Source organism: Pelodiscus sinensis, chromosome 17 (assembly GCF_052426305.1).
Source record: "Pelodiscus sinensis isolate ZL-2025 chromosome 17, ASM5242630v1, whole genome shotgun sequence".
NCBI lineage: Eukaryota > Metazoa > Chordata > Testudines > Trionychidae > Pelodiscus > Pelodiscus sinensis.
Genome location: NC_143068.1, coordinates 35,540,761 through 35,560,351, shown reverse-complemented (window position 1 = coordinate 35,560,351; position 19,591 = coordinate 35,540,761). Strand labels below are relative to the sequence as shown.

The following is a 19,591-nucleotide window of genomic DNA, read 5'->3' as shown; positions in this document are numbered from 1 at the left end:
TGTCATGTCACAATTTGCTGCTTTGCTGAACTGAGCAGCAGAATGAGAGCCAGGCTCAGGGCTGTGCTGGGAACCAGAGCACAAACCCGCAACCGGCTGTCAGTTCTGTGCCCAGCTTTCACCAGCCAGTTCCCGAGGGCGAGCTCCTCAGGTGCCGTAACAGCCCCACTTACTCTGGGAGGGAGATCGGGGAAGGAAGGACTCAGGGCTGAGGCAGGGGTTTTGGGTGTGGCAGGAGGGTTACGGTGCCAGCTCCGGGGGGGGGCTCAGGGCTGGGGCTGGACTGAGAAACGGGCTGAGCTTCCCTCGGGCGGTTCCCAATCGGCGGCGTTACGGGCTAAGGCCATCCCCTGCCTGCCCTGGTCCCCCAGCGCTTCTGGGAGTGGCTGGCATGTGCTGCAACCCTGGGGCTGCGCCCCCCTGCAGCTCCCCTGGCCACAGTGCCCCCTGCCTAGCCACTTAGAGCTGCGGAGCCGGTGTGGGGGCGGGTGGCAGGATAGAGCAGACAGGGAGTCCCCCTCAGCCCTGCGGGACTCCTAGCAGCCTCACAGCGCCCAGTTTGGCTGCGGTGGCTGCTGGGAGACAGGGCCCGATGGTGGGAGACTCCTGGCGAATCTGGGAGTTTGGACTTCCCCAGGGAGCGGCTTCCCGCTGCCCGGGCTGGAGGGGATGGCTGATCGGAAACTGCCCAGAGAGGGAGCAGAGCGTGCGCCAGGAGGGGCGGGAATGGCGCGGTCAGCGCGGGCAGTTCCCAGGAGCGCGGGGAGCCCTGACAGAGCCCCCTGGTGTCCCAGCAGGACCCCCGACTGATCCTCCCCGGGATGCTCACAGGGGTAGTTTGATTTCCAGCTGGGGGGGGAGGGGTTGGGTCCAGCCAGGCACAGGGGGCTGTGAGCAGGAGGCAAATTCTGCCTGGGCTTGCAGGACTGGCCCCTCTGTGGGGTCACGGCTGGGGCCTGGTGCCAGGTGCCTGTCCTGGGGCTGGGTCTTGCCCAGGGTCCGGGTTTCACTTCTTGTTATCACTCCCATGCACACATGGCCACACCCGTTACTGCAGCACTTTTCCCTTGGAGGACAGGACTCGTCTCCACCACACATCTCCACACAGATCTCTATTCCTGTGGGTGTGGGGCAGACCCCAGGTCTCCCTGCAATGCAGAGCAGGCACGAGGCCGTCAGTCTAGTGTCCTAACCCCGCCCTGGCTCCGTCCCCCGCTGGCTGCACAGCTTCTGCCTAGGACAGGCCTCTTCCCGCCTGGCGTCCTGCTCCGCAGGGAGAGACCCGGTGCCCAGAGTGTCCACCCGCCGGGCGAGACTCCGCTGCCCTGTCCCTTCCCCTGCAGCGGGACCCTGCTGCTGAGCTTGCACGAGGTGGGAGGGCTGCTGGGCTCGCCGGGTCAGCCCCTGGCCGACCTCACCCGGCACCGCCAAGGAGGTGGGAGCCGTGGGCGCCCTGGGAGAGGAGGGTCACAGTGTCTAGTGGGGAGAGCCCTGCCCGGCCTCCTCTCCTCCCACCTGCACTAGCCGGGCCCCGGCCAGGAGCCCCCCTCCGAAACCCCAGCAATATCCGTGCCCCAGGTGGCCCCGGGACTCATACACGGGGGGGGGGGGGGGGTCGTAGCACCCAATCCCACCTACCCCGAACAAGTCCTGTCCGGTTCCAAGAAACCAGCCACAGATCCCTGGTCAATTTACCCTCTGGACCTTACCCACAAATCACGCTGGGCCAATCATTTAGCATCTAACATCTAAAGGTTTATTGCTACCAGAAAGAAAAGCCTGAGAGTGAGGTTGTTAAAGGATAATACTTTACATGCATCAAATCTCCCAGTTCTCGATGCAGGCTCCTTCAGAGATGTTACAACTGCTGGCTTAGAAGTCCTTAGTTGCACATCCTAGGATCAGGATGGGTCCACAGGTCTTTCTGGCTCTTCGATCCCTGCAATGCTGCCTCTGGGATGAAGTGCTGAGCTGAGTACCAAGATGGAGTCAGCCACATGGCATCTTTATCCCTCCTTCCTGGTCTCTTCTTGGCTGTAGCAGGTCACCTGGGCAGCGGCCTATCACTGTGTTCCCTGCTGGTAGCCCTTAGGTGTCAGTCACCATTCCCAAGGTGTGTCCTTGGCCAGTTGAGAGCCATTGTCCCACAGGGCCTCGCTAATTAGCATGTCCATAGGCTGGGCTCTGCCCAATGCTCAACCACACTCAGAGAGACTTCCAGTCTCCACACAGATCACAGATTCCTGACTCCACACACAGACATTACACAGATCTATGAAGAGCAGATACAGAATCAGAAGAAAGTAACCTTTTGTTTGACCCCTCCCATGACCCCCTTTGTGCCACCTTTGGGGCGAACCCCCCCCAGTGACCTGGCTGCTCCCCTCACAATCCAATAACGTGACACAGGGTTCCCCCCATCCTGCAGCCCTGTAGCATCAAGAACAGTCTCCACCAGCCAGTAGAACAGGGAGGGTTTATTACTTCTGTGGGACACAGCCCAGCACAGACGTGATGGGGTTTCAGGAGTCAGGGCCAGGATGCCCCAGACCTCTTGGGTTAGGGGGTCCATTGTCACCCCTAGACCCTCAGCCTTCAGTAAAGGCTGTTTCCTTCATGTTCCCCAGCCAGAAACTGACCTTTTTCCCGAAACCTGGTGTTCGTCTCCACCTCCTTCCCTTTGTCTCTCCTTCTGGGAAGAGCCTTGTTACCTGTTGTGACGGCGTGTTGGGGGTCCCCTGTCTCCTGCACCCCGAAATGGCACAAACAGACTCCACCAGCCAGTGGAATTGAGGGTGGTTTATTGCTCCTCCAGGATACAGCATAGCACAGATGTAATCTGGTTACAGGAACTGGGGCTAAGAGGTCTCAGTGCTCCCCTTGAGATAGGGGAGTCCCAGCCCCCCTCCCCAGATCCTTCTCCCCTGCTTTCCAGACAGGAACTAACTAACCCTCTTCCAGCCCTGCCCCCCAGCCAGGGCAGCATTCCACCTCCCTTTGTTCCTCTCCATGGGGGGTGTCTGGCCATACTCGTTTGCATAATGACTCATCCTGTTTTGCTGGGTCGTGGTACCCACGGCAGCCAGTGGGGGTTCCCCCAGAGCCAGCAGCATAGAAACCAGCCAGGTACCCCCACTACGTCACACTTGCCCAGGCTGGGTGTCTGGGCTAAGCCACATGTGGTGAGTCAGTGGGAAGCACACAGCCCAGCGCAGGGGTCCCAGGTTCCAGAGCAGACAGCCCCCCACTACACCACAGCGGGACTGGGAGTAAAATGCAGATCTCTAGTCACCCAGCAATGTAGGGTCAGATGTCAGAAGAATATTTTGTACGTGTGAGCTGAGGTTACAGCAGGCAGAGCCGCCCAGCACTGTGGGAAACACTGCAGTTAGTCTGCCTGGCCAGTCCCAAGTTGTGCTTCAGAGCTCCCAAAGAAGCAAAAAAGAAAGCGCCCAGCCTCTTTACTGCATTCCAGTTCCCTGGCTCCCTGTCACCAGCTAGGGCCAGTGCAGTGAGAAGTTATTTGAAAGCTCTGCTCACACGTACGGTTCTAGGGCTGGGTTTATTCAACATCTTTATTCATGACCTGGATGAGGGGATGGGTTGCACCCTCAGCAAGTTCACAGATGACAAGCCAAGGGGAGAGGCGGATATGGTGGGGGGCTGGGATAGGGTCCAAAGTGACCTAGACACACTGGAGGATTGGGCCAAAAGAAATCTGATGAGGTTCAACAAGGACAAGTGCAAAGTCCTGCCCGCAGGACAGAAGAATCCCAGGCATTGGTACAGGCTGGGAACTGACTCTTTAAGCAGAAGTTCAGCAGAAAAGGCCCTGGGGCTACAGTGGATGAGAAGCTGGATGAGAATCATAGAACCATAGAACTGGAAGAGACCTCAGAAGGTCAAGTCCAGCCCCCTGCTCTAGGCAGGACCAATTCCAACTAAATCAACCCGGCCAGGGCTTTGTCAAGCCGAGACTTAAACACCTCTAGGGATGGAGACTCCACTACTTCCCTAGGTAACCCATTCCAGTGCTTCACCACCCTCCTAGTGAAATAGTTTTTCCTAATATCCAACCTGGACCTCCCCCACCACAACTTGAGACCATTGCTCCTTGTTCTGCCATCCGTCACTACTGAGAACAGCCTCTCGCCAGCCTCTTTGGACCCTCCCTTCAGGAAGTTGAAGGCTGCTCTCAAATCCCCCCTCACTCTTCGCTTCTGCAGACTAAACAGACCCAAGTCCCTCAGCCTCTCCTCATAAGTCATATGCTCCAGCCCCCTCATCATTTTGGTTGCCCTCCGCTGGACCCTCTCCAATGCGTCCACATCCTTTTTGTAGTGGGGGGGCCCAGAACTGGACACAATACTCCAGATGTGGCCTCACCAAAGCCAAATAAAGGGGAACAATCACTTCTCTGGATCTGCTGGCAGTGCTCCTCTTAATGCAACCTAATATGCCATTAGCCTTCTTGGCTACAAGGGCGCCCTGTTGACTCATCTCCAGCTTCTCATTCACTGTAACCCCCAGGTCCTTTTCTGCAGAACTACTACTTAACCGGTTGGTCCCCAGCCTGTAACTATGCTTGGGATTCTTCCGTCCCAAGTGCAGGACTCTACACTTGTCCTTGTTGAACCTCATCAGATTTCTTGTGGCCCAATCCTCCAATTTGTCTAAGTCACTCTGGACCCTATCTCTTAACCTCAAGCGTATCTACCCCTCTTCCTAGCTTAGTGTCATCCGCAAACTTGTTGAGGGTGCAATCCATCCCCTCATCCAGGTCATTAATAAAGATATTGAACAGAACCGGTCCTAGAACCGAACCTTGGGGCACTCCGCTAGAAACCGACCACCATCCTGACATCGAGCCGTTGATCACTACCCGCTGGGCCCGGCCTTCTAGCCATCTTTCTATCCATCTTACTGTCCATTTATCCAATTCACAATCCCTTAACTTGCTGGTAAGAATATTGTGGGAGACCGTATCAAAAACTTTGCTAAAGTCACATCCACTGACTTTCCCATGTACACTGAGCCAGTTACCTCATCATAGAAGCTAATCAGATTGGTCAGACACGATTTGCCCTTTGTGAATTCCTGCTGACTATTCCTGATCACTTTCCTCTCGTCCAAGTGTCTCAAAATGGACTCCTTAAGGATCCCTTCCATGATTTTTCCAGGATCCGAAGTAAGACTGACCGGCCTATAGTTCCCGAGGCCAATGGCGTATTGGGGGGCATTAGGAGGAGCATTGCCGACAGATCTAGGGAAGTGATTATTCGCCTTTATTCAGCACTGGTGAGGCCAAATCTGGAGTATTGCAGCCAGAACTGGGCCCCCCTTACAGAAAGGACATGGACGCAACTTCCTGATGGGAGGTTCCAAAGAAGCTGGTGAGAGGCTGTTCTCAGTGGGGGCAGGTGACAGAACAAGGAGCAATGGTCTCAAGTTGCAGTGTGGCAGGTCTAGCTTGGATATTAGGAAAAACTATTTCCCTAGGTGGGTGGGGAAGCGCTGGGCTGGGTTCCCTAGGGAAGTGCTGGAATCTCTATCCCTAGAGGTTTTAACTTTGACCAAGCCCTGGCTGGGGCGATTGAGTTGTGGTTGGTCCTGCCTTGGGCAGGGGGCTGGACTCGATGACTCCTGCAGGCTCTGCCAGCCCTTGGATTCTGTCATTCTATAAAAGGGTGGAAGTGTTGCCAATTTGTGGCCACTTGGCTGTTGTGTTGAATGTGCGAGGTGAACATGCGTGGGCAATAAAGCAGTTCCATTTACCCCTCCGCTCCTGGCTCCCCTGTTTCCTCTCTATCACAACCCTCCTCCTTTTTCCAAGAGGGAGAGCTGCCTAGAGCTCCCATGCCTGTTTCTTTGCCATTCCTCCCTGTAACGCCCCCAGGCTACCTTGGGCGGCTCAGTTTGTTCTCTTGCTGTTTGGGATGAAACAGTCTCCCGTGAGGCCTGCAACTCCATCACCATCGTGTGCGGCCTGCGAGCCTCCTGGAGAGTCCCCGGCCTCAGAAGCAGCAGTGACAGCAGTGCCCCAGCTCTCACGGCCCTGTCACGAGTCTCGTCAGAGTGACCGGTTTCCCGAGAGCCCAGCTCCTGGACTCAAGTGATCTGTGAGGATTTCTGCCTTTGCTGTTAAAGAAAAGGGACGTTTCTAGCCCTTGTGGCTGTGCAAAAAGCTCCCAGCCGTGATCCCAGTGCTCCCTACGGGCTCCAGAAGCTAAAGGCGAACCCAAAGACCCCACACTGAGTATTTTCTATAATCTCATGATTTGAAAGCCAGTCTCATGATCTCTGGGGATCCTGACTGTAACGGGTGCACCGGCTGGTGAGCGACCTGCTGCGGCCAAGTGGCTCTGTGCCGGATCCTTGCCTGGTTGTCCAGTTGCCCTCAAAGTCCTGGAACCAGGCCTGACTAGCCCTGTCCATGGTGCTAGTAAGTCTCTGCTTGTGGCTGGTCTTTGGCTTGTGGGTCTGAGTTTCCCCCAGATCTAGGCTCAGCTCACACTGGGAGCTAGCCGTAGTGCTGATCCACCCCCTCCCAGTCAGAGTCTAGATCTGGCTGGGTCAAGCTCCTGAAGGGAACTGGTAGGTCCCAACCCTGCAGGTTCTTTTATACCCCTCTTCTGGGTCCTGATTGGCTGCAGCTGAGACAGCCACTCTGTAGTGTCTGGAGGACCTCTTCTCCGCTCCTCCTGCTGGGATGGGGGCAGCAAGGGCACCAGCCTCCTGGAGGGGGCGTCGGGGCCTAGTCCAGCCCATCCCACTGACTCATAGTTTTTTTTAACATTTAGGATTGACAATACTGTGTGGCTACGTCTACACTGGCATGATTTTCCGAAAATGCTTTTAACGGGAAAAGTTTTCCGTTAAAAGCATTTTCGGAAAAGCACGTCTAGATTGGCAGGACGCTTTTCCGCAAGAGCACTTTTTGCAGAAAAGCGTCTGTGGCCAATCTAGACGCGCTTTTCCACAAAAAAGCCCCGATCACCATTTTCACGATCGGGTCTTTTTTGCGGAAAACCGTTCTGTGCTGTTTACAATGGCCCTCTTGAGCAAATGATTTGTGCAAGAGGGCTTCTGCCCGAATGGGAGCAGCACAGTATTTCCGCAAGAACACTGACGATCTTACATGAGATTGTCAGTGCTCTTGTGGAAATTCAAGCGGCCAGTGTAGACACAGCCTGTAAGTATTGAAAGTGCCAGTTTCACTTCTCTTTAAGGTCAGTTTCTTGTCTGATTTGTATTGAGGTAAGACCCCGACAGCCCCAGGACACGACCTTGCCCTCCTAGGATGTTTCCAAAGTTCAGTAGTTTATATCTATATATCTCCTGTGCTTGGTGAATGGCAGAAAAGGGAAGAGAAAGTCACTTACGTCTTTCTACCATTGTTTCACTTGTATTCAGGAGTGAATAGCAAAAGGACTATTCATTAACAGGCCAAGTGCTGCTGGCATCTCGGGGCGGTGGGCAGAGTGGGAAGCTGGGGGGGAGCCCGGCTGGCACCCTGCTCTGCACACACTGGCGCAGAGTCTCTGAGCTGGCTAAGCTGCGTCTGGCCCAGGTCTAGGCAGTGGTGGGAAATGGCCAGGGTCTATTGCTCCGTGCTCCCTGGGGCTGCCTGGGGTCCTGAGGCACAGAATCATAGAATCATAGAATTTGACCTTCTCAGCCGGGCCCCCAGAAAAGCTGCTCTATTGCATGTGGCAGTAAGTCAAATACCTTGTAGGAACGTAAGAACATCAGAGCGGCCAGCCTGGGTCAGGCCAAAGGTCCATCCAGCGCAGTGTCCTGTCTGCCGGCAGTAGCCAGTAGTAGGTGCCCCCCGAGGGAGTGAATGATCAAGTGATCCCTCTCGTCACCTATTCCCAGCCCCTCCCAAACAGAGGCCAGGGACACTATCCCCACCCATCCTGGCAAATAGCCATTGATGGACCGATCCTCCAGTTATCTATCTAGCTCTTTTTGAGCCCTGTTAAAGTCCTGGCCTTCGTAACATCCTGTGGCAAGGAGTTCCACAGGCTGACTGTGCAGTGAGTGAAGAAAAACTTTGTTTTAAACCTGCTACCTATTCATTTCATTTGGTGACCCCTAGTTCTTATGTTATGGGAACGAGACAATCACTTTTCCTTCTTCGCTTTCCCCATGGCTGTCATGATCTTACAGACCTCTATCCTAGCCCCCTTAGTGTCCTCTGCTCCAAGCTGAACAGTCCCCAGTCTTTTTAATCTCTCTTCACATGGAAGGCGTTCCAAAGCCCTCATCATTTTGTTGCCCTTTTTCCAATGCTAAGCTACCTTTTTTGAGATGAGGTGACCACGTCTACTGTGGATTATAGAGGCAATAAGATATTCTCTCTTATTCTCTATCCCTTTTTCTTGATTCCTAACATGATGTTTGCTTGTTTGAGTGCTGCTGCGCATGGAGTGGATGTTTTCAGAGAACTGTCCACAGCGACTCCAAGATCTCTCTTGAGGGGCAATAGATAATTAAGCCCCCATCATTACTCCAATGCTCTTACCTTTATCATCCAAACTTGCCATCTCATCAAACAAAGATAACCAGCTCATTGGACAGAATCTATTCTCCAGAAAGCCATGATAAGCTTTAATTCCATTGCCCGCATTCAGTTCTCTATTGCCTGAGTCATGTACCAGCTGCTCCATGACCTTGCCTGGGACCAGTGTCAGGCTGACAGCCCTGTAATAAACAGGGCCATCCCATTTACCCTTTTGAAAAACTGGTGCAACCTCAGCTTTCTTCTCGTCCTCCGGAACCGTCCCTTTGCGCCAAGAGGATGGAAAATTAACCTCAGTGTTCAGTGAGCTCTGCAACCTCTCTTCAGCGCTGGAGCCTCCCACACCTGTGCCAGCTGGGACCCCCCGCCCTCACTGAGCCTCCCCGGGGTGCTCCTGCTTGCTGCGTAGAGGGAGGGAGGGAGGGTCCGTGTCCCAGCTACACCAAACCTGGGGATTCCAAGTGGGAGTTGTCCAGAGGGCCGGGCTCCGTGGCCAGGCTGCGTCTGTCTCCTCAGACTGTACCCAGCGATTCTGGCAATGGCAGAGACAGTCGTATGTCTGCAAAGAGCAGTCCCAAGTGGGGACGATGGCCGGGCAGCCCCTGCCAGCCTGGGTGCCAACTTCTCATTTCAGCAGGTGCACTGGCTGCTGGGGGTGGCAGAGTGCCAAGGAGAGCCAGGGCTGCTCCCCCGTGGAAAGGCAGAGAACACACACTGGCTGCTGTGCTGTGCTAGGGTCATCCAGAGCCTTTCCGCTTGTCGGCCTCTCGCTCCTGCTGCGCCACAGAAGAGCCGTATGCAATCCTGAGGCACAAGCAATGCCTCTCCTCTTGTTCCCGGCCTGGCCTCCTGGATCAGCCACACCCCTCTGGAGCAACATCCAGCCACGAGATTCATCCTCCCAAGGTGCAATGACGCCAGTTGAGTAAGAATTTCCCTTTGGGATAACCCTCCCAGTTCAACCTGTTTATTCCACACGCCGTGTGCTCGTGTACGCCCTCCTCGTTCAACCTGTTTAGTCAGTACCCCCTCCCGGTTCCGCACAGCCCTTGTTCCTGTGCACCGACATCTCAGACAACGAGCAGATGCCTCCAACGCTTTCCCCGTGTGGCTCCTGTTGCAATACGTCACCCCTGCCCAGAGGACGTCCCTGCAGCCTATAACTACCTGAAAAGCACAACTTCCCAAAGTGCTGCCTTGGAAAGCAGCGCTGTGACGGACATTCGCACATTCCCCCGCCCGGGTCCCCCTGCAGGAGGGGCCTTGCCCCGCTGAGCACTGTCTCTGCAGCTCACATTGCCCAGGAAGCGAGAAGGAGGCACCGACCCCGCCCTGTCTCCCGCCCACAGGACAGAGGGTGAGGTGCTGGGGTAGGCTCTGGAGCGGTACCTCGAGGGAGGGGAGGACCCATGAGTCCTGTTCCTTGGGATGGGGCGCTGCCAGGCCTGTGCACCCAGACTCAGTAATTGCCGCTTGGCAGGTGTGGGCCCGGCCACGCCTTGTGGGAAGCCGCCAAGGGCAGGGGGCTTGGCGGCGAATGAAGACGTGTGTGGGGGGGGAGAGGGGGGCAGCTCAGCTCCAGGGGAGCCAGGTCTCTGCCATGGTCCAGGGGCTGGCGCTGGCTGGGCATCCCCAGAGGTTCGCTCCCCTGCAAGGCCAGTGCCCAGTGGCCTCTTGGCTCAGCTGTTTGCCGGATGCCTCAGCCAGCGCACGGTGCCGCCCGGACACATGAACTCACCTCTGCAGCCTGTTATTACACTTCCACCCGCCCGCCCAGGGCCGTTCCCCGGCTCTCGCAGGGCCCTGCTGCTTCCGTATCTCTCGGGAGGGGCAGTCCCTGGCGCTGCATCTTGTGCAATGTGCCGCCTGGGACTGGAGCACTGGGCTGGCAGGCGGCATATAAGCGGGTGCAGATCGGCGCTGGGCATCTGGCACAGCAGCAGCATGAAGTCAGGCCTCCTCCTCCTCCCGGTGCTCCTCGCCCTCTGGGCTGAGCTGTCGCCTGCCTCTGGGCAGCTCCGTCAAGGTGAGGGCTCCCTGCCCCTCCTCCCAGCCTGGCAGCCAGCGCTTCCCTCCTGCCTGCCCCCCACCGGCTCCTGGCTCCTCCCTCCACAGGCTGCCCCCAGCCCTGCCTGTATCCCCCACGTGTCATGGCCCTTTGCAGCTGGGCAATGGGGTCGGCTGCAAAGGCAGGTGCCTTCCTGTGCTCAGGCAGCCCCAGTTCAGCCACCTGCAGGACATGCTGCCTGGGAGCAGGGAGCTGCCGACCGCTGGTGGCCGCAGGGGAGGGGGAGAGGATTCCTTGGGAGCAGGGAGGCTGCTTGGACCTGCTGGGGGCCTGGGGCAGGAGGGGAGCCCAGGCTGAGGCAGTGCCTCCCCCACACACACGGGTTGGGGCAGACTGGCAGTCGGAGGCTGAGGCACAAGGGCCCTAGTGGGCTGCCTCTGACCCAGGGAGCGGGTCTTGGCGCTGCAGCCAGGTGAACTGTAGCTGGGCTCCGGCCAGAGCCCCAGGGCTGAGCTGCTCTCTGGCCAGGCCCAGGGAGATTGCCCAGGAGCGGGGTCTCCCCTAGGGGAGTCGGGGCAAGAGACTCCCCAGGCTGACAGCTGAGCCCAGGCTGGGGGCGGTCGACTGCTCCCGTCTCCTGGCAGCCCAGACAGCGGCCCAGCCTGGCCATTGCTGGCCTGGCTGCTGGGCTGCAGGCACCCGGCCCGGGGAGATAGACTGTCTGGACGATGGTCCCTGCGCACCCACAGCCGCCCCCTGCTCCCCCCCCAATGATCCCCCAGAATCTTCCTCCTCTGCACTGTCCCTGCTCATGGCGTTTGGAGAGCTCTGCCCTGGCTCCTTCCCCAGCCTCTCCGTCCTCTCAGCCTCCCCCTCCCCCTGCCCTGCCCTGCCATGGGCTCCTTTGCCATTGGGGTGGGGGGGGGGGCAGCAGGAGGACAGGGCCCCTCCCAACCACAGGAAATGTGGGTGCAAGAGGCCACCAAAAATCTATTGGGGCAACTACAAGAGCAACAAGCGCAACGTGCAGGCTCCCCAGGAGCGTGGGGTGGCCGCAGCAAGTGCAGTGCAGGGAGAAGGAACCCAGCAGCCTCCCTTGCCCTGCGCCTGGGCTGGGCCGCCGCTCCCTGAGGAGCAGAGCTGGGATCATGGCACTGTTGCCATAGCGGCGCCTACACACGTTCTCCCGTGGTGAGCACAAGCGCTGGAAGGCTGTGGGAGTGCACAGGCGGTAGCAATGCTCCATGACAATGCGCGGTGGAAGCTGAGCGCGTGGGCGGCCGCCCAGGGAGGTTCGGGGCCGGCCCGGCGGATTAGCAGAGCGCCCACAGAGAGCAGCGTGTGTTTCTAGCGTTCTCACTCGGGCCTGGGCCTCTGGCTGGTGCTCAGGCCGATACTTATTAGTCTGGCAGCCCCTTTAAGACTCGGGTTGCCAGATGGTTTCACAAAAAATACTGAACCCCCCCCCCAAAAAAATTCTGTTGAGCCCAAAAAAACCAGCAGGAAAAGTCGCTGAGCAAAAAAAAAAAAAAAGAGGGACCAAGGCCACACTGCAGTTGCAGCCCCTTTAATTCCCAGGCCGCGCTCCCCCCAGGCAGCTCCCCCCTTCCACTGGGCACTCGAGATGGGCCTTGGCAAAGCAGAAACTGCCAGACTGTAAACTGTCCGGGATTTTCATCATTTTTTTACTGGACAGAAGACACAAATATCGGGCTGTCGGGTTCAATACCAGACACCCAGCAGCCCTCTCTGAGACAGTGGGGCCTGAGGGCGGGGCAGCCTGAACGGCAGCACAGCCCGACCCTGGCTCAGGGTGGGCTGGCAAACACAGGTCTCAGCACGAGTGGGGAGGGGGAGGGGGAGACTGCCACCCAGTATGGGAGGGGGCAGGGGGGACACGGGCCCTCCCTACTCCACTGCATCCCAGCCCAGGGCCCAAGCAGTGGCTGCCTTGGCGGCCACTGGGGTCAGCAGGGAATCCTCTCCGAAACACGCTGACACATCAAAGGGCTGTCGGGGCCACATCCTCCGCTCCCTCCCCGCTCCCTCAGTCCGGACCTGGCTCCCAGGCGGCAGTGGGCTCACGGGGTCTGCGTAGTCCAAGTTCGGGGAAAGGGAAGAAAGGGTCTTCTCCTCCTCAAGGCCTGGGCCAGTCACCCACCTCGGCCAGATCCTCAGGGTCCTCCTGGCATGAGAGTTCAGGGCAGGCCTCTGCTCCCTCCAGCAGCTGGGGCCCTACTGAAGGGTTCCTCCTCCTCGGGGTCAGTGAGCGGCCAACCCAGCTCACTATAGTGGTGCACATTTGCACATGCCTTGGTGCACATGGCAAAATATATTCCATACATGGCTGGAAAACATTAGAAGGAACATTGTCCTACAACAAGAAATGTTGATGGGGGTGGAGTCAGAAACGGAAACAGGAAGACTGAATTAACGGAGACAAAAAGTCGTATGCTGTGGTTCAAGGGCTGTGTTGAAATCATGCTTGGTAAAAACAGGTGTGGAACCGGAAAATAGTGACCCAAATTGGTGCATCAGATATTTGACCTAATTGGAGAACAATATAATGAGGAGAATGGGTTATTCTACCTGTCACATAAAAAGTCGTATGTGGATCCTGCAGCTTAGCAGGCCTGGGACAGAAGTTTCTATCCCTGCTGTACCCAGCTTGGCACAGCCTGGGACCCTGCAAGCACAAACAGCAGCTGCAGGTTTTATCAGCTTTAGCCCATGCCTTGAGCTGGGAAACTATTAAGCGGTAAATAAGTTTGACCTCGGCCTCAGCTCATAAGAGCAATAAGAATGGTGTTGAGCCAGTACGTGCACACCCATAAACAACCGTCGTATAACTAGGCTAGAGAGTCCTGTGCCCCATGAGTCTCACCAGGGACCTAGACCTTGGAGGGTGCCCTGGATCCCCTAGCTGGAGCCACATCCACTGAGGCCTGGTGCGAGGGGACTGGAATGGGACTGATGGGGGGGTAAGCATTCCCAAGTGCCTCTTGCTTGCTTTTATGCATTGCTCTGTCTGTGCTTATTGACGTATTACTTTGCAGTAGCTGCGTATCCATCCATAGTGAGATTAATAAAAGCAACAATCCCTAATTGACTCTGTCTTGAAGCAAATCTAAAACCCTGTTGGGCCCTGGCCCTGTGAGTTCACACCGCCCTTCACTCCGTTTGTGTTCTCTAAGAAGGTGAGCATGGCAGCGCCATTTACCCTTGTAGGCAGGTGCCAGCCAAGTGGTGTCCTGACAGGAATCTCTCCGTCATGTGTTGATAACTGTTCGCTTGTGTGTGTGTCTGTGTGTGTCTGTGCTCCTTCTTTGTGCTGCCTCTGCTCTGTGCAGATGGTCAGTACAGCAGACCCTTTGAGAACCACCAAGCACAAGAAGTAGTCTAGCAGCATCATATATAAAGTAGCCCCGGGTCTGTGAGTCTGTGACGCTGAAATGCTGGCTGTTCCCTCTGGGGGGGCACTGTTGCCTGAAATGCTGGCTGTTCCCTCTGGGGGGGCGCTGTTGCCTGAAATGCTGGCTGTTCTCTCTGGGGGGGCACTGTTGCCTGAAATGCTGGCTGTTCTCTCTGGGGGGGCACTGTTGCCTGAAATGCTGGCTGTTCCCTCTGGGGGGCACTGTTGCCTGAAATGCTGGCTGTTCCCTCTGGGGGGGCACTGTTGCCTGAAATGCTGGCTGTTCCCTCTGGGGGGCACTGTTGCCTGAAATGCTGGCTGTTCCCTCTGGGGGGGCGCTGTTGCCTGAAATGCTGGCTGTTCTCTCTGGGGGGCGCTGTTGCCTGAAATGCTGGCTGTTCTCTCTGGGGGGGCACTGTTGCCTGAAATGCTGGCTGTTCCCTCTGGGGGGGCACTGTTGCCTGAAATGCTGGCTGTTCTCTCTGGGGGGGCACTGTTGCCTGAAATGCTGGCTGTTCTCTCTGCGGGGCGCTGTTGCCTGAAATGCTGGCTGTTCTCTCTGCGGGGCGCTGTTGCCTGAAATGCTGGCTGTTCTCTCTGGGCAGCCTGTGCTGCATGGGGAGCGCGGGGCCCAAATGGCCACTTGCTCCCCCGCGGTTGCCCTGTTGAGTGGCGCTGAAGTCAGCCGAGCGCCACGGCAGGAGGCGAAGGGGGGCGGGGCGGTGATGTGCAGCGTGACTCCAGGCCCCGCCCCCTTCGCCTCTTGCCGTGGTGCTCGGCTGAGTTCTGCACTGCTGAGCCAGGCTGCCGCGTGGGAGCAAGTGGCGCAAGCAACCAGTTAGGATCTGCGCTCCCCATGCAGCATGGGGAGTGCGGAGCCCAAATGGCCGTTTGGGCTCCATGGTGCCCAAGTGAGAGGCAGGAGGGGGAGGAGAAGAGAAAGAGAGAGAGAGAGAGAGAGAGAGAGAGAGAGAGAGGGAGGCAAGAGGAGGAGAGAGAGAGAGAGAGACCGGAGGCTCAGGAGAGAAGACCGACGTGGAGGAGAGATCTGAAAATCCCGTTTTATGACGGGCTAATTGCCTAGTCTTAGGGATTAACAAATATAAAGGATCAGGAGCTATCGTAGGCAAAACCCACTTCATCAGATGAGTTGGAGTGGAAAACACAGGTAAATATAAAAGCAAAAGCTGTTACCTGTCAATTGTAAGACCCGTATTAGTGAGGCTAATTAAGTGAGCTGGACGTGTCCCATTCATAACTACTTATGTGAAAATGCGAATGTCAAAGGCAGGGGAAATTGGCTTTGTAGTGTGTTAGCCAGTTAATATCTTTATTCAAGCCCAGGTTCTTCAGCGAGTGGTGTGCCGGTGGGCGCTCCACTCAGGTCTCGGTGCGTCCTTGCGCTGGGGATCAGAGAGTTTTGTAGAGCAGTGCCCCTCGCGCCGCGCTTGCACACCTGGCGTCTCGCGCCCCTGCCGTTTGTGGAGTGTGCGTGTGGCGCGAGTCCCGTCTGTTCCTTTTCTACCTGAGGTCCCTGGGGACTCCAAGCAGAGGGGAGGATGGGAGGGTAGTGGAGCACCCACAGGGACACACATCTCGAAGAACCATCGTTACTGCACCTGGTGAGTAACTTCTTCAGCGATTGGTGTCCCTGTGGAAAGAGTTGTGGGGGAGGACACGGTAACAGAGCCCAGCCACCAGGTGTGCAGTGGCACCATCGGGGACAGTGTTCCTGACGGCTTGTAGTCCATCCTTGTGCGGAATGGTGGTGTAGAGCATCTACATCCACGGTGGCCAGGATGGCGTTTTCAGCAAGATCACTGATGCTCTGTAGTATCCTCAGGAAGTCAGTAGTGTGCGAAGACAGCTAGGAGTGCTGGTCGCATAGGAGAGAGTCAACATGTGGGTAGACTGTGTACTTACATACTCAGTAACTGTGCATTCAGTGTAGGTGAGTGTGACGGCACGTTGGGGGTTCCCCGTCTCCTGCACCCCGAAATGGCGCAAACAGACTGCACCAGCCAGTGGAATTGAGGGTGGTTTATTGCTCCTCCAGCACAGCGCAGCACAGATGTAATCTGGTCACAGGAACTGGGCTAGGATGCCTCAGGCCCCCTTGAGATGGGGGAGACTGGGCCCCTAAACTCCAGCTCCTCTCCCTAGGCTGTCTCATCCATGCCCTCCGACAGCCAGCAACCAACTCCCTAACTTCCAGCCCTGCCCCCCAGCCAAGGCAGCATTCCACCTTCCTTTGTTCCTCTCCATGGGGGGTGTCTGGCCACTGGTTTGCATAGTGACTCATCCTGTTTTGCTGGGTCGTGGTACCCACAGCAGCCAGTGGGGGTTCCCCCAGAGCCAGCAGCATAGAAACCAGCCAGGTACCCCCACTACGTCACAGTTCTCCCCCCTCCGAGAGCGAACTGAGCAGGGTCACTCCGCTCGTGACCTAGGGAAGTTCGGGTCCTCTGCGTGGGAACCCGCCCCGGGGACATGGGTGCTCCCCTTGACTCAGGCCGGCTGTGGCAAGGCCCCACATGAATTGGCTTCCCTCTGTCCACTCGCCGCCCCGCTCCAGGGCGACTGGCACAGGCCTGTCCTCGGGGGTCACACCCACCCTTCCACTGGCCTTGATCTCTGGCCAGGGTCTCTCGGGCTGGGGCCATGAACCCAGCGAGCCTTCGCTGGACAGCCAGGGCGGCTTCCACCCCCGATGCTCCATCCAGGGAGGACTTCCCCTCCCATAACTCTCTCAGCAAGCCCAGAGGGTCTATCTGGGGTAGAGACCCCCAAGCCGCGTTCCTCCTGTCTTGGGCCTTCCCGCCCCTCTGGCAGGAGTCACAGGACCGGCAGTACCGCTGCACGGCTGTAAAGATTCCCGGCCAATAGAAGTGCTGGAGCAGCTTCAGCCGGGTGCTCCGGATCCCCCGGTGGCCCCCAACGGGGACGTCGTGGGCCAAATACAGCAGCTTGAGGCGATACTTTCGGGGGACGACCAGCTGCCGCTGGACACCCCATGCCCTCGCCTTCCTGGGGGGAAGCCATTCACGGAACAGGAGTCCACGCCCCCGCAGGAATCTCTCCTGGCCACCTCTCCCCCGGGGCTGAGCTGCACGGAGGCCAGCCTGGTCCCTCAGCCTCTGCAAGGAGGGGTCTGCCTGCACCTCAGCCTGGAATTCAGCCGCTGAGGCAGGGATCGGGACCTGTCCCCCACCTCTGCCTAGGTCCGGAGTCCCAGCCTGGCTGGACCCCGTGTCCACTGGGATGGGACCCTGAGGACGCTGCCAGGAGTCCTTCCCTGGACCCACGTTGTCAGCCCCCCGCTGGCTCTGGCTCCGGGTAGTGACTAGAGCCCGCTGGGATTCATGGGGCCACTCCTCTAGGTCGTTCCCCATCAGCACCTCGGTGGGCAAGTGCGGGTGCACCCCCACTTCCTTGAGGCCTTCCTTCGCCCCCCATTTCAGATGCACCCTGGCTACAGGCACCTTAAACGGGGACCCGTCTATGCCCTTCAGGGTCAGCTGCGCGTGGGGTAGTATCCGCTCCTGGGCCACTATGTCAGATCGGGCCAGAGTCACCTCCGCCCCCGTGTCCCAGAAGCCCGTCACCTTCCTACCATCCACCTCCAGGGGTATGAGGCACTCGCTCCGCAGGGGCCGTCCTGCCCCCACCCGGTACACGGAGAAATCCGCCTCCTGAGAATCAGACCTCCCAGGGGAGGTGCACTGAGCATCCTTCCCCTCTCTCTGAGCTGAGGTTTGCCTGCCAGCCCCTGCCTCTGGGGCAGCCTGCCCTTCCTCCCGCCCCAGCCAGTTAACCCTGGACAGTCCCCGGTCCTGGGACCTGGTGCACTGAGCCCTCTTGTGGCCTTTTTGCCCACAGCGATGGCAAGTTAGGCTTTGGGCTGTCTCTGTCCAGGCCCTGGCTGGTTCTCTGGGGCGCAGACGACCTGTTCCTTGGTCTCGCCCCGTAGTTGACTCCCTCCGTCGCTCAGCCGAGATCCGGTCTCTGCGCGGTTCCCTTTCTCTCCGGGACTCCCGTTCACACCCGGACCGGCTCTCCGTGAACTCATCCGCCAGTCTCCCGGCCTCCTGGGGGTTCTCTGGTCTCCGGTCCTTGAGCCACAGCCTCAGTTTGGGTGGGCACGCTTCATAGAACTGCTCCATCATGACCAGCTTGAGCAGCTCCTCTGCGGTCTGGGCTCCAACTCCAGACACCCACTTGCGGCAGTATTGCGCCAGGCGGGAGGCCAGGTCCACATAGGTCTCCCGTGGCCCTCTCTGTACCCCCCGGAACTTCTTCCTGTATATCTCGGGGGTCAGCCCGAACTTGTGCAGCAGGGCCTCCTTGACTCGGTTGTAATCCCCTGGCTGTAGGTCCTCCAGCTGACTGAGCACTCCGGCCGCCTCCTGGCTCAGTGCGGGGATGAGCTCCTGCAGCCAGTCAGCTGGGGGAACCCGTTGCAGTCCACAGGCCCTCTCAAAGGAGCTGAGGAACCCGTCTATGTCACCCATGTCCTTCAATTGGGCCACCACGAGCCTCTCCAAGTGGCTGGCAGCCCTGGGACCTTGGGGCCCATCCGCACTTGGCGCAGCCGGTGCCCCGCCGGTTCTCCGCTCTGCCATGGCCAGCTCATGCTGTCGCTGCCTCTCTCGATCTTGGCGCTCCTTCTCTCGGTCCTCTACTTCCAATTCCCTGATCCGCAGCTGGATCTCCAGCCGCCGCAGCTCCGCTGGGCTGGCCCCTGCCCTAGATGGGCTACGGCTTGCAGGCCTCCCGGGAGACGCTGTCTCATCTCTCCGTTGGGTTCCAGCGCTCCTCCCCCTCTCTGAGCCTGACACACTCTCAGGGGGGGTCTGGCTGCTTCCCCTGGGGACAAGATCCTGGCCCTGTGGCTGGTCATTCTCTTCCAGCTGGGTAATCAGCTGGGCCTTGGTTGCTTTCCGCACAGGCAAGCCCCTCTCTCTGCACAGCCCCACCAGCTCTGCCTTCAAGAGTTGGGCGTAGGCCATCTGCCCGCTGGGCCCCTCGGTGCAGACTCACCAGTCTAGTGCTGCAGCGCCCCACGATTCCCAGGAACCGCTTCGCTCTGTCTCCAGCACGCCTGGCTCCAGGGCTCTTGCTTCTACTGCGCCTTGTCGCTTGCCGCTGGGAGCTTCATCCACGGGGTGCAGTGCATCCCGCTCCTGACACCAGTGTGACGGCACGTTGGGGGTTCCCCGTCTCCTGCACCCCGAAATGGCGCAAACAGACTGCACCAGCCAGTGGAATTGAGGGTGGTTTATTGCTCCTCCAGCACAGCGCAGCACAGATGTAATCTGGTCACAGGAACTGGGCTAGGATGCCTCAGGCCCCCTTGAGATGGGGGAGACTGGGCCCCTAAACTCCAGCTCCTCTCCCTAGGCTGTCTCATCCATGCCCTCCGACAGCCAGCAACCAACTCCCTAACTTCCAGCCCTGCCCCCCAGCCAAGGCAGCATTCCACCTTCCTTTGTTCCTCTCCATGGGGGGTGTCTGGCCACTGGTTTGCATAGTGACTCATCCTGTTTTGCTGGGTCGTGGTACCCACAGCAGCCAGTGGGGGTTCCCCCAGAGCCAGCAGCATAGAAACCAGCCAGGTACCCCCACTACGTCACAGTGAGCAATTGGG

General features: G+C 58.1%; 1 protein-coding gene across 1 annotated transcript in view; it reads left to right on the top strand.

The window, feature by feature from the left end:
• Positions 1–19,591, top strand: part of LOC102448987 (papilin-like) — a 62,169-nt gene that overhangs the window by 21,429 nt on the left and 21,149 nt on the right. Inside the window, exon 9 of the mRNA XM_089769815.1 lies at positions 10,228–10,550. Within this exon, the coding sequence (XP_089625941.1) occupies positions 10,228–10,550 (323 nt within the window). The remainder of the gene's footprint in view (positions 1–10,227; positions 10,551–19,591) is intronic.